The sequence below is a fragment of the Pavona decussata genome, unplaced genomic scaffold (assembly GCF_977016875.1).
Source record: "Pavona decussata unplaced genomic scaffold, jaPavDecu1.1 SCAFFOLD_170, whole genome shotgun sequence".
NCBI lineage: Eukaryota > Metazoa > Cnidaria > Anthozoa > Scleractinia > Agariciidae > Pavona > Pavona decussata.
The window spans coordinates 483,741-500,510 of NW_028145581.1; the positions used below are offsets into that span (position 1 = coordinate 483,741).

Genomic DNA, 16,770 nt, shown 5'->3' on the forward strand with positions numbered 1-16,770 from the left:
CTTTGAAAAGTGTTTATATAATTCCAAAAGAGTAAGTCAATGATCTCAACCAATCACAACGCTTTTAGAGTTGTTTATTTCGATAAAGGTGTGTACATTTTTTTCCCTTTAGCGTAAGAACGTGCAACGTTCAAAAATGATCATATTCACATCGATGCTATTCGCAGATGAAATAACAGACGGGACTGAATAGATAGAAAGAGGGGCATAATTTCTTGCTTAATTTTTTACCCGGCTTAATTAATAAGTGCCAAAAGCGTTCACCCACACGGACGCAGCAAGATCCTGAACTTACGTATTCATGTTCAACTTGTCATATACATCAACAATGTTGATCGATGTTGAGTCGCTTGGAATCTCTGTTCAGCATCGTAAAATGAGGTGTATTCGAATCTCCGTGATCGTGATTAAGATGGCAATAACTGAAGCTATTTACAGACCTTCGCTTCGTATGTATAGTACAGGCCAAACTAGTCATGATCTCTAGCCCAGGCTTTTAATTTAATAATCCGGTTGCAAACGCGCTGAACTGGTCCTTTGCTTCATTCACCAAAAATCCATCATTATATAACTGGAAGTATAAACATTTTAAGTTATCGAAACACGTTGAGTTAGTTTGTACAGAAAACAGCCGGTAATCTGAAGAAAAGGGATGAGAGAATTACTTTTCGGCCCGAAAGCTCCTCGGCAGCTTTGAAAAACGCACACCTGAAGAAGTCTGCGCGCAGGTTGTCAGCATCTACAACGGGCTTAACTGTACAGGGGACTGGGAACCAGCTTCAATGTGCTTCAGTTCCGTAGAGCTCATCCCTAACGGCACAAATATGGCCTCATGAAGTTTCTGAAAAAGAAACAAAAAAAAGTTATACATCTGCATCTGCTTCCATCTAATTTATTGGAGTTATAAGTGTAAATATTACAGTCCCAAGATTTGATGTCTGATGATCTACGAATTGAATTTCCTCTGAATTCTTTTGTATGAAAAATTTGAGGGTTTATCTTCATTTTCACGTAATTTTCCAGCTGCAAAAGCAAAACCAGACCATAGGACGGAGTGCTTTAGGTATCTCTTCATGCTTAGTACTTTAGTTTAATTTTAGCAAATCTTCGTTCTGTCTATAAGATCGCATTTATACCAAATATTTCCCAACCACACAAACAACGAGTAGCACACTTGTTTACGGAAACGCACAGAGTATGCGCATTGCATTCAGTCAGCTCTCTTCAGTTACATGGCTTTTCTTCCCTCTCCTATCCTCTCCCCTCCTCTTCCCTCCTCTCTTCTCCTCTCCTCTCTTCTCCCCTCCCCCCCTCTCCCCGCCTCTCTTCTACTCTCCGCTCAAAACGTGGCTAGTTGTCCCGTTTCGCAGCTCATTCTTGTTTGAGGCGAAAGAAGAAAAAAAGCACCTCTTGGACAAGGGAATTACACAGAACAAATCTGCTTACAAAAGACTTCAAACAGTGTTCAAAGCTTTCACGTACCTCCGCGGGATCGGTACCACCTTTACCGCGACAATATATGTCTACTACAGTTTTAACGATTAGGACTGGGACCAAGAGCATGGACACAGCAGTGATGAGCCACCCTAGGACCTCCCCCCACAGGGGATAAACGTAATCCTCGTACTTCATTCTAGTGTACTTGATCAAACTGAACAGAAGAATTCCCTGAAAAATAACAAAACAGCGATAGCAATGACTGTTATAAGCAGTTACTTGGACCAACATTTTGACAAAAAAATAGCAAAAAAGAGAAAGACGTTTCGAGCTCTCTGAGGTCATTTTCAAAAAACGTACAGAAATGGGCATATGTAATAAAATAACTGAATAGATATTTCGAAGAAAATTTGCCCTAAGTAGGACTGAGACCCTTACCCTTTTGTACACCAATTTTTTTTTTTTTTTTTTTTTTTTTTTTTTTTTGTTACAGAAAAGTTAACCCGTTCATATGCCTTCCATAGAAACACTGCGTCTTCTTTACGGTTGGTCTGTTCGAGATATTTTGAAAGGTTCTTTTACAATGCGACGCGTCTTACCGTGGCCACCCAACAAACTTTTTTTTTACAAGTTAGCCAATCAGAATATCTTCGTCTTTGTTCATAAAATACAAAACGACATGTTTTTAATAATTCGTTGTTGCGTCACTTGCCTGTTGGACTTTTCAAGGAGGCGTGACGTTAATCAAATTTGCGTATCCTGATTGGCTAACTTGTAAAAAAACGTTTGTTGGGTGGCCACGGAAAGACGCGTCGCGCAGCAAAATACCTAAATGACAGTTTTGCCAACCGTTTTCTCTACTTCAGCTCGTCAAATCATAACCTCGTTATAATATCTCCAGCTTAAAAAAGGTACAGCCGTCGGGCGAAGCCATTGCGGAGAGATCCCACCCCCACCCCACTCCCCCCTCCCCCGAAGAAACATCCGGAAAATTTGTCAGCATTTTATTTTATTTCATTTCTTTTAATGTACTAACCAGCACCATAAGTGGCGACAGGTACTTCCAACAAATTAACCACCACTTTGAGATGGGGTGACCAATCATGTCCTCAACATCTCGCATGAACCTCTCAGCTCCTGAAACAAATCAACATACATGAACTAAAAATAACAACGATCTACAATGCCTACATGTATCTAAGGAAGCTCTCTGTATTTGACGTAGTACCAGTAAAATTCCAAATATAGGGACTGGACTTACATTCGCTCAGAGGACTTTTTAGATGCTTAATTTTGGGAATAACTTGTTTGCGTGTTTGTTGGATGGGAAGACGAGGGGGAGGGGGTGGGGACCTGACAAGAAAATCAGCCCCTAGCCATCCGTGGGCTTATATGTTATGAAGTGTTTAAAAAACGAGCAGGTGTGTTTTATCGGGTTTAAACCCACGAGGCGTAGTCGAGTGGTTTTAGACCCGATAAAACGCGTGCTCTAAGTTTTTATGAACGGCTTCAGAAACATTCATGGGAAAAGCGTGTGTCAAAAGAGTTCGAACAATTACGCTTTTGTGAACGTTGGAAATTAGCATACGAGAAAAACACCGCATACTAATAAAGAGTGTTTTATCAGCTGATAAAACACCGCATACTAATAAGGAGAAGGTTTATCGATATATAGTCACTGCATGTCATGTATAATCGACCATTTGATAGGCCAAGGGCTTATGAATTATTTATGACATTATGAATCAGTGGGAATTTTATTCCTCGAATATTTGCTTCTGAAATTGAGAAGCTTTTTTTTTCTTTGACTTTTTTGTTTGTTTGTCTTATTTTCTTTAGGGGATCAGGGTTTTATTTCATAGAGAGGCTTATATTTGAACATTTTGAAATTTTATGTTATGTCTGTCTAACCCAGAATCGATATGAAAGTGGAAAACTTCAGTGAGAGGCAATTTACCATAGATCCATCCGATAACCACCAGCTCCAAAAACACAATGAACAAGAGAGACAAACCGGCTGAGAACGAGTCAAACAGGTTAAACACGTAGATGCCACCCTAAGAAGCAAAAGAAAGCAATCAGAGATGAAATGCCTGGGATTTTGTCGATCGTAAGTGATAATACTAGTGACTGTGATAGTGAAGACAGTGACGATGGTAATGGTTATGGTAATGTTGGTGATGATGATGATGATGATGATGATGATGATGATGATGATGATGATGATGATGATGATGATGATGATGACGATGACGATGACAGTTATGTGGTATCAACTGATAATCATCATAAACAGTCAATAACTCACGTATGTCACACAGGAGAGCCCGAGTAAGAACAGAATAATGCATATCACGAGCACAACGAGCTCTCTGAAGCGACTCAGCGTGCGAGGATAATGTTCGATTAGACAAGCAGCTACTATCTCCACCTGACCAAACTGAAAAATATAAATCAACCACAGTAATAAAATCAATCAATAAATAAGTAAACTTTTGTTTAACGAGGGTGACAGTTAACAGACTGTTACGACTGACAAACCTGTGGCCTTGGATTCCGGATCGAATTGGTTTTGGAAATGTTGGTGTTCGAGGAAAGGGGAAAACCGGAGTACCCGGAGAAAAACCCTTGGAGCAGGGACGAGAAACAACAACAAACTCAACCCACATATGACGCCGAGTCCGGGAATTGAACCCAGGTCACATTGGTGGGAGGCGAGTGGTCTCACCACTGCGCCATCCCTGCTCGGCTAATTAATTGAACCTGGAGGTAGATATGAACTGCTTACAAAATAAAACACATGCGCAAATTATTGTGAGTCCAGTTAGAAACGGTCAGTTTAAGTAACATTGGAAACCTGGAGCCGGACTTACGAAGCCTTCCTAGGTTAACATGTTTCCTTGGTATTGTTTCTTCACAACAGCAACAGGGTATGTTATTTTTTAACTTAGGATTGCTTCGAGAATCAGTGGCAATTAACCCCTGCTCAGATCATGTGGGACTCAAAGCTACTGCGACGAAAATTGAAAATTTGTTAAACGAGATTTTTGGGCTTTAAGGTAATATTTAGACCTTAAATTGCAAGAAAAAATATAATTCAGACCAACCTGACAAAAGTATACCCTAAAAAAGGCTGCCCGACAGTACGTAAAACGCGTCCGCCATTACTCAAACAACAACTACTTGAGCCGACAAATTTTGCACAGCGGCTTTCCTCTTGTGACGTCATCTTATCATCTTGGCGGCATCGAAAAGCGTAATGTAATAACGGCGGCAAACCGAATGTGGAAATTACCCTTAAAATAATCGAACTTCCCGTTGGAATTACAACTTAAAATTTGGCATAGGTAGTACTTTCCTTCTACACTTTCCAATGCTGAAGACAAAGGGAAAGGTAAAATTTTGATCGTTGTAGCAGTTTAAAACTGTCACAAGGCATGGGCTCCTGCATAAGGTTACTCCGGCCTATGGCAGAAAATTGTAAAAGGTAGGTTGAAGCATGTCCGTTCAAGTTGCCTACCTGGCTGTCGAGTCCCAACATGATCAACATAAAGAAAAACAGCACGGCCCAGACTTGAGGTACAGGCAGTTCTGCTAAGGCCGCCGGGTAGGCTATGAACGCTAATCCAGGACCTTCAAACAGAACAACAATAACAACAACAACAACAATTTATTTATAAATTCAGATTACATAAGGGGCTTCTCCCGCAAATAGCCACAAAGCTAGTCGAGGCAGGGCAAGACGAACACGAGAACATACTGGAAAAAAAATACAGTAAATTACATAAGCAAAATGTTTGCAGCAGAGATAAGTAACTGACAATTAATTACACGCTTTCATTGTCTCGCGTTTTGCAAAAGTTTGAGACCTCAGAGTGACTTTAGGCTGATATATATATAATTGATTCAATCGGCAGTTGCATTTCGCTGCTTTAAAAAAAAACGTGTTTTACCACGAAATCAAATCAGTTTATGAGCAGTATATACGTAATCCACTTCAATTCTTGTAATCCTAAATTTTTATGTCCAAACTATACTTGCCCCGCTTGTTTGCTTGATAGAATCATGGCGGCAATGGGCAATTGCAATATACCATGGAACTTAACTAGGGGAAAGAAATTTCGATATTTTGGCAGAACGTGTTTGCTGTTACTTTGTCAGGGGATGGAAACCAAATCATGAAAAAAAAAACTTCCTTTTTCTTGCCAATCTTGTTCTTGCATCTAGTTGTCGTAAATAATCATCCCACCCCACCCCTGAGCAATTCCAATGCAACGATCATTGCACAGCCACTGGAACCTGGTTGAAACATGTTTTCCAATCTTAAAAATGTTGTTCCTTTTGAGATCACTGTAAGTTTGCTCCGTTGCCACCGTTTCGAAACAAGTATACAAAAGTGATAGATGTATTTTCTCAGTCAGAGACACAGCCATATTCGAGATAAAAATCTAAGTTCTCCCAACAGGAGTCGAATCTATAACCTTCCGATTACTAGTTTGGATGCTCTACCAGTGAGCTACAAAAGACTCGTGGGAGCTAAGGGCACTAATTTACCTTTCAAGTGATAAACACCCTGAAAACAGCTAGGATTTTAAATACCTCTTACTAACCGAGTTCGAGTTCGTTAATGTAAGTTACGGACTTAGTTTTTTTTTTCCCGTTAAAACAAGCATCCGTAACTTGCAGTACAGACCGAGAAAACGAGGAGAGTAAGATATTTATTATTTCTCTGAGGTCAATCGGGCGCGCGGGAAAGGAAACTTTCAAATTTAGCGGGCCGTACAGTGAAATACGGCACGCAAAATTGACCAATAACACCGCGCTTACTAACTGATAGATATGATAATGTCATTTATTCACCATTTTTTGAACGTCTCATTTCTTCACGTCCATAAAAATGGTTTAGCGACATGGTTTTGTAAGTGCAACGGAAGCTAAAATTACAGACCTTGCGATGCAACATCTGCTACACTTTTCCCTTGCTGACCGGCAATAAAACCAAGAATTGAAAAGATGGCAAATCCAGCGAAAACGCTTGTGGCGCAGTTTGTAATGGAGATTATTAAGGCATCCCTAGAAAACAACAAATGTTATTAACCCACTAAGCACCAGCCGTTTCCAAATGATCTGGGGGAAAACAATGAAGTGGTTATTGAGTATTGTCTCATATATGATAGCAACGACCTCAAAATTGATTCGTTGCACCTGTTAACAATGCTTGGGAAAAGAAACACTTCTAAGAGCCGTACAAAAGAAACTCTTTACTATAGAAGGCCCATATTTTCATGGCCAATACACTCTTCTCTGACCAAAGGTCTTCCTAAAAATCCTGCTTTCGTTTTCACTTTTACCACGAGTTTATTTATTTATTTATTTATTTCACTATTATTCATTTAATATTTATGTTAAATGAAAGATGGATCGGGGCTTATACGTAGAATACGAGAAGACTGTTATTTTTTCAGGGATACACTAGCTGTAGTGTTTCGCTCGCTCTCCTATAGCTGAGAGAAATCAAGACACTACTTGCAGCGGAGCCGCGTGCGCGGGGCACCATAGGTAAGGAAATATGGTAACCCATCAATGCGAGAAATTTTGGTTTTGGTTATGACGTCACTGACCGTCCGATCGTATGACATGTTTTAGCTACCGTAAATGCCACCTTCCAAAAGCAGTGCCTCCCAGAAGTAAACAGGATCACCATTTTAAGAACGTTGCGATATTACCTTTTAAAATCTAATTTAACAAACAAATAAATAACTGGTTTCTACAAGTCAAATAAACTTCTTACTTCATGATGTTGTTCTGTTTGTTGTTATAGCTGGCAAATGTAAGGTTCACGCCCATCCCCATTGTCAATGAGTACAAGACTTGTGCTGCAGCATCGATCCAAACCTTCAAAAGTGAATGAAAAGTGATCCGGTCAACCCTGGACTACTTACGTGGCTTGCAAACATGTCTCATTATTTTAAGCGATAACCGTAGCCATCAGATATGATACACCGATCGAGGAACGGTTGTTATGCCTCGAACAAGGGGAACTATATAAAGATGGGCTGAGAGCGATGTCAAATTCTCATCGATACTACGAACTGTTTGGAAAATATCAATATATAGTATCTGCTGATTCGATATGATATCGTTGATGTTTCGATACGATGTCGGTGATGTTTCGATACGATATCGGTGACGTTTCGATACGATACTGGTAACGTGAAAACCTTGTCAGAAAACATCATCACTTGTGCATGCATTGCAGGCCTTATTTTCCTGCAAGAAAAAGCGAGCTCGGTGACAGCGGCTTGAAGCCCAACCCGCTGAGATAAAACAGCCTTTTTCGGTTGCTTTAAAACAGACATGCTGTTGATTTTCATTAGGACAGCATAGTACTTTTCAAAATGTGTTCTCTCAATGGGCTAGATTATGAGAGAAATTACATCGGTATGTATCATATCCTCTCACAAACTGGATTCTTAACGAAATCTTTCAAGGCGAATTCAAGGAACAGCGGGTGTGAAAATCCCAATACCTTCGGATCGCCGAGTCGCTCCCAGGAAGGCACGAGGTAGAAAACAAGTCCGTCTTTAGCTCCGGGTAAAGTGATCCCTCGAAAAAACAGGATCACCAATATAAAGTAGGGCGCCGTGGCTGTCACGTAAACAACCTGTGGAAAACAGAATTTAAAAAAGTTAGCTCTCTGTCGCTGAGTTATTTATTTCAATTAACTCAGACCAGAGTAATTTCAGTAATTAGAACCTGTCCGGAGCTGTAGACTCAGATCTTACGGTCATACAAAACTTCCTGAATAGATGCTTCAAAAGGAAATATATATCTAAAAGAATGGATATTCGAGAACTTTTAGTAAAGGCAGATAAGAAACTTTTCAAGGTTCGTTCAGTGGATCCTGATTGCCCGCTTAGTCACATTATCCCGAAAAAGAAGGAAACTAAGTATCAACTTAGAAACAAAACCGCACATCGCCCGAAGATTAAGACTGATAGATTTAAAAATGCTTTTATAAATAGGCCTATTTTTAAATATAATTTTTAATATTTTTATTATCTATATACTGTATGTTTACTTCTAACAATAAATGTAACTTAAGATATGTCTTTTTATCTTAGGAGGAATAAAGATTGATTGATAGATAGATTGATTGATTGATTGATTGATTGACCAGGGTTTGAATTATGTCGAGGACTTACAAGGCTTTGTTTGCATTGGCTCCACGCGAGCATTTCTCGTTTCTTGTTCTATTAGGAGGCAGGGATGGTGCACTGGTGAGAGCTCTCACCCCCCCCCCCCCCCCCACCCCCCAGTGTGGCCCGATTCGATTCACGGCGTTGACGCCATATGTGGGTTAACTTTGTTGATGGTTCTCGTCCCTGCTCTCAGGGTTTTCTCCACAAAAACCAGAACTTCCAGATTTTAATTCTACTATTGAGGGCCACTCTAGTTAACGTCGAGTTAGCTGGGCGCTATCTTCTTTAAATGCTCTCATTTGTTTTTAGGGAACACAGGAAACACCTCTCCTGTTTCCTATAAATACCGGTAGGCAGTTTGCAGGATATACCAAGAAAAGGGGTACGACTATATCATCCCGCGCGCCGGTCCTCTCTTGTGTTTCTGTAATTGTTTACGTGATACGGGGTGTGTTATTTCTCGGGCGAATTTCCCCGTTGCTGTACTGGGTCGAGATTATCATACTGGAATGTAACGTCATTCTACTCGTTTCATTTTCCTTTTAGCTTAAAACTCTTTCGATGCAAATGAAAACTCACACCGCGTCATAAAACGGTGTCGCATTAGAATGATGTAAACCTCCCCTTAGTTTCAACCAGTTCACAACTAAATCCTTTGTAAAAAAAAAAAAAAAACCGGTTGGCTCCGTGACAGAGATCTTGGTTCAGTCTAACAGGGATCTCGGTAACCGGGCTAGAAAATTTTCCCATTTGAACACTTCAGCCCGGTTACCGGGATGAATTTTTTTCAATTACGTATCACCTCGTAAGGCCGCTGACGGAGCGCGGCTTCACATAACATGTTCCAACATGGCGCCAAACGAGAATAGTTTCGCTTCCGCAACAAGGCGGCCCCGATGGCATCATATTGTGTCTTGTCTGCTATATTTTCCATATCATTAGTATCCCAAGCTTTGACAAAGCTTTGAAAGGTGCGAATATTATGACTTTGCGTCTCGCCGTGTTTGTTTTCTTTCTCGAATTTCGTGCCTAAACTCGTCCCCTGACTGGGCTGAAATTTTTATATGAACTCGTCCCGGTAGCCGGGATCATAGTATATATTTTTTGATCGTAAAGCTCACGTGCTCACCTTTCCCGTGGTTCGCACGCCTTTCCATATACAGAAGTAAACTAGTATCCAGGCCACCAGCAAGCTGATGGTGATCGGTCCGTTGAGAGGGCCTGGTTCATCTATCCCGCTAGTGATCTTAAGAACCTCTTCTCTGGTGAACAAAAGAGAAAACTGCACAGTTGGTTAAATGCAATGCTGTAAAGGGAACCTGAGATGGCAAAGCCAAGTATGTAAACTTGTGTTTGTGTTGAAGATTAAAAATTTACCATGTGTAGCAAGTACAGGAAAGGATCTCGAGAGGGGGGAAAGGTGGAAAAGGGAAGGGGGGACTTCGTTTGAGTCCAGAAGCCCGGCACTAAACTTCTTAGACCAAAAACACCTTAATGCGCTACCCTATCTTACACTTAAAAGTGAACAGTTTTCTTTCTGCAGTGAAGAGAACCATAAAACTTAAAATTGAAAATAAAGTCAATAAAAGATAAAATCGTCCCGTTACTGATTGAGGGCTTTACAGTTTGTGATTTCTTTAAGGTTTTTGCAAAAATATGTACTGAGTGCACATTTCACAGATCTCAAAATGAGATCCTTATTCTTTGTTGGACAAGTTTTATGCACGTTTCTACAACATCTGTAATCTGCAATCAGGCGCTATCTTCGTTTTGCATGGTAAGCCAACCAGTTAGAAGGAAACATATGAACGCTGATAAAATTGAGCCTGGTCGCGCTACTGCGCATACGTTCTGCGCATCTTGCAATGCTCCGAGGGCTGTTACTAGAATGGATACTCCAATATATATATAAGGTTGGACACCTTATGGTATTTTTCTGATATAATTAAGCTTCAATTTAAAAAAGCCATATTTGATAGGCATTTTAAAGCTTTTCGAATCATTGTTGCTTAATTGTCTCTGAAAAAATACAAGGTTACCCCCACTTTTCTCTTTGGATTTCAATAGCCCTTGCTATGATCTACTTTTCCCGCATAGTCGCTAACCACGCAAAAATACCTCTGTGTTAGGAAGCACTGTCCTTAAAATACGTGGATATTAATCAAATTTTGGAACTTCACTGAGAGTTGCGGAGCAACTTACACAAGGAATTCTCTGCTGGGAGAGGTCCCTGACGCGTTAGGATTTGACGCATTGAAGACGTAGCAGTCTGGTGTGTTCCAAGGGTGATGACAGCCGACCCAAGGAATGTCTTTCTTGAAAGCTTGGTAGAAGTAAAACAGTGACCACGCCATGATCACGTTATAGTACACTGACACAAGAAATGAAACAATGATGCTGGCAAAACCGATTCCTGGAAATAGAACAACGGCAATGATTCAGTTCAAGCAGTCGGTTTATTCGCTGTTTATTCCCGGACTTTGCTCAGAAAAAGCGACAGAGAGCGCAATGCAAAAATTCCTTTCCGTAAAAAACTTTCAAATGTTATTATCCGTTGAATGACGTTCAGCCATTTTTGGCGTTTAATGGCCCTCGCCTCATAGGGTATACACTCACAACAATTTAAACATTCTCTCAAATTCTGCGTTTAGTAAGATTGCCATGATATGCAGCTTCTGCGATTTGCATGAAGGATTGTTTTCAAGATGTTGAGTTCAACCATATTCAAACAAACCCTCCACTGTTCAATACTCGCTCAGTAAGAAGAAAGAAAATTAAGAAAATGCTAATTGACCTTAGCTTTCTTGTAATGTTAAAAACACAAGCAGCAGTGTTTTATCGGGATTTAAAACCACGAGGCGCAGCCAAGTGGTTTTACACCCGATAAAACACTTACTGCGAGTTTTTTGAACGGCTTGAAAAACATTCCCGGAAAAGCGTGTGTCAAGAGAGTTCATAACAATGATGCTTTTGTGAGCGTTGGAAATTAGCTTACGAGAAAAACATTAAACACCGCATACTAATAAGGAGGAGGTTTTATCGGGTTTTAAAACCACCCCACGTGATATTTTATCGACCATTTGATAGGTCGATGGGCTTATGAATTATTAATGAGTTTTTGAACGACATTTATGCCCCTCCGAAAACGAAAAGAATAAATTTTCCAGTGTTACAGAATTTTGAGCTGTCATTTTGCCCAAATTTGAGATTTTCTTAATAACTAAATTCGAAATTCTGGCGCGATTAATCTATCTAGAGAGAAGAAAGCGTCAGTTACCTCTGAGCAGCGGACAAAGCTTATTCCACGCATGCACAGGCTCCGCCTGAGTAAACTGTCCCACACATTGCTCAAGGAAGAAAATCGGTACCCCGCCAAACGCCAGGAAAAGGAGATAAGGGATTAAAAACGCACCTATGGGGGAGAAAATATAATGATACTAAGGTAACGAATAATACATTTAGAAATAAAAGATCACGATTAATTAAACTATTAAAATCCTATAACATTCCGAAACTCAATGCAAGTAATACTGAACAACCATTAACTTAGCGGCGAATGTGTTGAACAGCCATTATACGTCTTTTATCTCTCCTCCAAAGTCTATCGGCCTTCAAGCGTGGTCTCTGGCTCAAAACTGAGTCGTTATCAGACCCACTCATGTATTTTATCTCCTATATATCATTTAAGCTTTCCCGCATGGACCCAAAAAATGTCCGAAAAAATTTTCAACCAAAACCAGAGCAAAGTAAAGCAAAACCAAAGCAATCGCAAAATTAATAAATTATTAAGCTCACGCGACTGTCCCTGTGCGAAAAAGAGGAATTCTTGTAATTTAAAGGAGTTGGCCTGTGGCGAAGACTCCTTAGAGTTCTCTTTTAGATCAAATCAATGTATTTTATGGAGGCAATCTTTTTGTGTTTCCGCGCGGATTGGTTGATACGACACTTCGCACTGATACCTCCCTAGTTGTGCGACACGGTGTGATAAGTTAAGATAATCGATACCTACCTCCTCCATTTTTAAAGCACATGTAAGGGAACCTCCACATGTTTCCATAGCCGACGCAAAATCCGATGCATGCAAAGAGAAACTCGATTTTCTTGCTCCAGCGATCACGGCTCTGCTCCTCGACTACAAAAACAGGTTTTTCCTGTTGATGTTCAGGCATCCTTTCCAAAGTGAATGCTACTGATCCAGTATCATCCGCTAAATACATGTCTGAAATGATTAATTAATTAATTGATTAATTAAGTAATTAATTAAGTAAGTAAGTAATTAATTATATAAACTAGTAATAATCAAAGATTGGGGAGTGCGTTCGATGATCTCGATCCTAAGCTCTCTCTCCTTTGTCAAACTGGTGATGATGTCATCCGCCCCTACAAAATCTGCGGGGGATGCCAGATACGCGTCCTAAGATCCATTCATTCGTTGATCAACTGTCCCATACAATTTCGAATCTGTATTAGAAATGCGTTCTTTCCACGTCGAACGAGATTTTTTTGGTCTGCAAAGTGGTACAGACAAAAGTCAAAAAGTCGTGTTACAGCCATGATGAGTTAGATCCGTGGTGGGACTCTCATATGAAAGGGGCGGGAATGCTCGTCGTCTCGCTTCGGGGTGTAAATTTCGGATTTTTGTCTCACTTAGGGTGTTCTGGGCAAAACGCCATTATATTTAGCTGTGAAGGTATCGTTTAGGGTTGGACGTGAAGAAATATAAAAGTACATATTTGTCTGCTTTTTATGATAGTCTCTTTTAGGGGTCAAAAAAAGCTTGGGCCACGCCCAGATTGATCTTCTTTAGGAGTTTAATTCAAAGTCTCCGACGAAGATCCCCGCCCCTTTCATACAAGGGTACCCCCCCCCCCTGCCCCCGGGAGTTAGAGAAACTGACCGGGTCATGCCAGTATACTTTAGCCCTCAAGTAGCATACTAATTCCCGTGTTCAAAATGAAATCGAGCGGGTGCTTTGTTTCGGCAAAAATATTTGGTCAATGGAATGCAGGGCTCGATAAAAATATCCTTATAAAATCGTGCAATAACAACTATAATTTTTTTGACGCGATAAATCAACTTGGTGCGAATTTATTATGAAGCGATGTGGTAAAACGGCCTCAAACTAGTTCCCAGGGCTTTCCCCTTCTTGACGAGAAGGGAAAAGCCCTGAGAACGAGGTTGAAACGGCCTGGAATGACTGGAGCTGGGACCTCTGCACTCTCCTTTCCCGGGAAGCAGTGAATGAACAGCCACTCTGTGTATGTGCCACTGAAATTAATTCCCATTTATTTTATTTCAATTTATTTACTTATTTTTTTATTTTTTGTTATTATTATTATTTTTTTTTTGTCGTTGTTCATTGTAAAGTAAGGAAACAGAGCAGGCCTGCTTGCGTTTGGAGGTCTTAATTAAAACAATTTTTTATGAACTTTTTGATTTGAAACACTTTGATATACGCGATATTGTAGATTGGATAAAATTAATTCATGTTCCAGTTGCTGTCAAATCTGATTTATGATCAAAGGTCATCAAATGAAACAGCTGACAGATTTTCCGCGCGTACGATACCACCATGTTCATTTAACAAACACTTCACTTCGAATCACGAAGGAAAGCAATATCTTTTATAGCCCCTTTTGGGAGTTGATATGAAGGCAATATATCAATGGTATGCAAAAGCAGATGGTGACCACGAACTTTCAATACAAGGAGATATGGGGCAGGCACTGTTATCTGATTGTAAACTTTCTCAGTTCGTATCAAATCATTTAAAAAAAGATGTTTCCCTTTTTACTTTCTACGGTCTGTACATAATTTGTTAAACGAATCAGTGTTTTCAGAAAAAAAGGATCATAAAACAATTTAACAAGAGAACACTGTTTTGACTGTTTGGGAATACAAACAGAAATATCTCCGGCCGGAGAGCTCTCTTTGTATAAATTTGTATTGTTTTGCTGTTTGACCCGAAATGGGAGAAAATGAATCTCCCCCCTCCCTCCCTCCCCCCATCATTCTGATCCTCTAATTGACGAATTAAACGATAAACTGTGATTTTTCCGAGTCTATGCAGAGAGCTCTCAGTTGAAGGAGGTTGAATTCAAATTTCCTCACATATGTGCTGATATTGCAAGCATTACTAATAAGCAGCTACATTGCATAACGGCGATGGACGGAAAAATCTGCTGGGTCTTGTCATTTTTTAAACAAACTCTTTATCCTTTTATTTTTTACAAAAAAGTAAATTCATCTTCCTAGCTGTTTTAGCCTACTGTTTAATGCAGATGTCGACGATTGCTCGTCACCAAATGCAAGTTCTGTAAGAGACGCGTATAGTTAGGGCCTCGTAAGCCGGTTAGCGAGACGAATGTTTTCTTCTGTTCATTGGGGGAATTTCAGCCAGCTTTGGCCTTCTCTTCCTTTTGAAGTCTGTTGAAATCATCCGGCAACTATGAAACAACCAGAGGTTCGAACATGGACCCATCATCCACGTATAGTTTTTCTAATTTTTCTATTTCATTCTCAGTTCTTCGGTACTGATTTTGAAAATTTTTACAAAGGAAATAGTAGGGAGGCCAGATGTCTGAAACCCGACCGGCCGGGCTCATATGTGTACAATAAAGCGTTGGTAAATTCATTATCATTAACCATTAACGCAAATCCCGATTTGTTTCAGGTTGTTCCTTGGTCAGGAAGATTTCCCTCAAGATCCTACCATATATAATTACCTCTTTCAGTTTCAGCGGATAGTTAGTTATTCCTTCTAGTTTCCGTGCGAGTAAACCTTGATAATGAAAATGTCTGTAAAGTTTTTGATAAGGTTGTAATATCAATACACCCTTCTTGGGTCTGCGTGCATGTCCCTGGCTCCAGTTCTTCAAAGAGCCGATAACATTATCCAGCATATAAGTCGCTATCCAGCGGATAAAATGCATTGGTTGGAGTACATTTTATCCGCTCTGCGATCGGTGAAAAAGGAAATGTCTCTAGCGCTTGCTGAGAGCTGCCTTCCCCAACCTGCACTCGTGATAAACATATTTCGCAGAATGACGCAACGTTTGATTTCGGATCCTATAAATATTCAATTTCAGTTGATCTTATCATTTCCTACCTGCAAGTCTCGTTTGTATACTGGCAGCAAAGGATCTCCAACGAAAATACTGAGTGCGACAGTACAAAACTGTTTCATGCGTTGTTGATTTTTAAAATATTCGTCAATATTTGCCAAAATCAATAAACCACCGTCACGCAGTCATGTTGTCACGCAACAACCCTTACTCGGTAGAGAGCCTGTAATATTCAGACTACTTTTACACTAGAGTAAAACTTTCTGGATTCGTGACGAATCAGATAATTTTTTAATTTGATGCAGGATTCATTTTGGCGTCTACACAATACCAAACACACATCCGGAATATAAAAAGCTCCCAAATACCGGTCATGAATCGAATCGGGTAGCCTACGTGTAGCCGTACCCACCCCCCTAAGAAAAACAATTGTCAGCAGCCGTCCCTAAAACCACAGGCGCCCCATGTTGAGTAGCCACTTATGAATTCCAACCAAGATCCTACCAAGGGCGGCATTTTGTAAAACACGGACTGGATTGAACCGGATTTTGAAAAAAAAATGGATTTATAAAACATGGATTTGTATTATATTTTACAAATCCATGTTCTTTGTAAAACATGGATAGCAAATCTGCGCTTTACAAATCCAGTTCAGTCCAGTATAGATTTAACCTCCCACGCAGTCGTTTGTAGAGGACTCGTATTACCTCCTCCGCTAGAAACGACTGCGTGGGAAGCTTGTAGATTCAACCCTGTATATGTTTTACAATAGTAAAAACTTAGATTTTTCGGTAGTATCTCACCAGAGGAAGAGGAAGGGCGGGCGGGATATGAGTAATTTCTCCAGTAATATTTCTCTTGATTCACCAACTCTCCTTTCAGCGTGTCTATTAACATTCTAAAGAATCCTTTATGTTTGGATATTTTGGCAAGTTAGATTCTGTCGATTCAGACAAAACTAAACATCCAAAGATCAGATGAAGATGTCAAAAGATTGTAGCACAGACAACTTTACATTATTTACGAAACATGAACCACCAAATCAATCGGCAAGTAACTGCAAGTAC

At 40.0% G+C, this 16,770-nt stretch overlaps 1 protein-coding gene across 2 annotated transcripts; it reads right to left on the reverse strand.

Moving 5' to 3' along the window:
* Positions 1-57: 57 nt before the first annotated feature.
* LOC146463994 (sodium- and chloride-dependent GABA transporter 1-like) lies at positions 58-16,030 on the reverse strand. Of its 2 annotated transcripts, none has more exons than XM_085083779.1 (14): positions 15,748-16,030; positions 12,649-12,858; positions 11,917-12,051; positions 10,842-11,052; positions 9,769-9,901; positions 7,967-8,101; positions 7,229-7,332; positions 6,386-6,510; positions 4,958-5,070; positions 3,746-3,877; positions 3,395-3,494; positions 2,474-2,574; positions 1,483-1,668; positions 58-841 (listed from the first exon to the last, which is right to left on the reverse strand). In XM_085083779.1, exons 2-14 carry the CDS (start codon positions 12,854-12,856, stop codon positions 740-742), a joined length of 1,785 nt encoding a protein of 594 aa, XP_084939905.1. In that variant the 5' UTR covers positions 12,857-12,858; positions 15,748-16,030; the 3' UTR covers positions 58-739. The 2 variants fall into 2 exon arrangements, with proteins under 2 accessions (XP_084939905.1, XP_084939906.1); XM_085083780.1 differs by lacking the exon at positions 15,748-16,030 and adding an exon at positions 15,365-15,698.
* Between the last annotated feature and the right edge of the window lie 740 nt (positions 16,031-16,770).

Excerpts from the sequence above, each read along its gene's own strand:
- LOC146463994 (XM_085083779.1), bottom strand. The coding sequence starts at position 12,856 with ATGTATTTAGCGGATGATACTGGATCAGTAGCATTCACTTTGGAAAGG. Across the intron at positions 11,053-11,916 it reads GCTTTGTCCGCTGCTCAGAG|GAATCGGTTTTGCCAGCATC; the intron begins GTAACTGACGCT and ends TTCTATTTCCAG. Across the intron at positions 7,333-7,966 it reads AGCGACTCGGCGATCCGAAG|GTTTGGATCGATGCTGCAGC; the intron begins GTATTGGGATTT and ends TCACTTTTGAAG.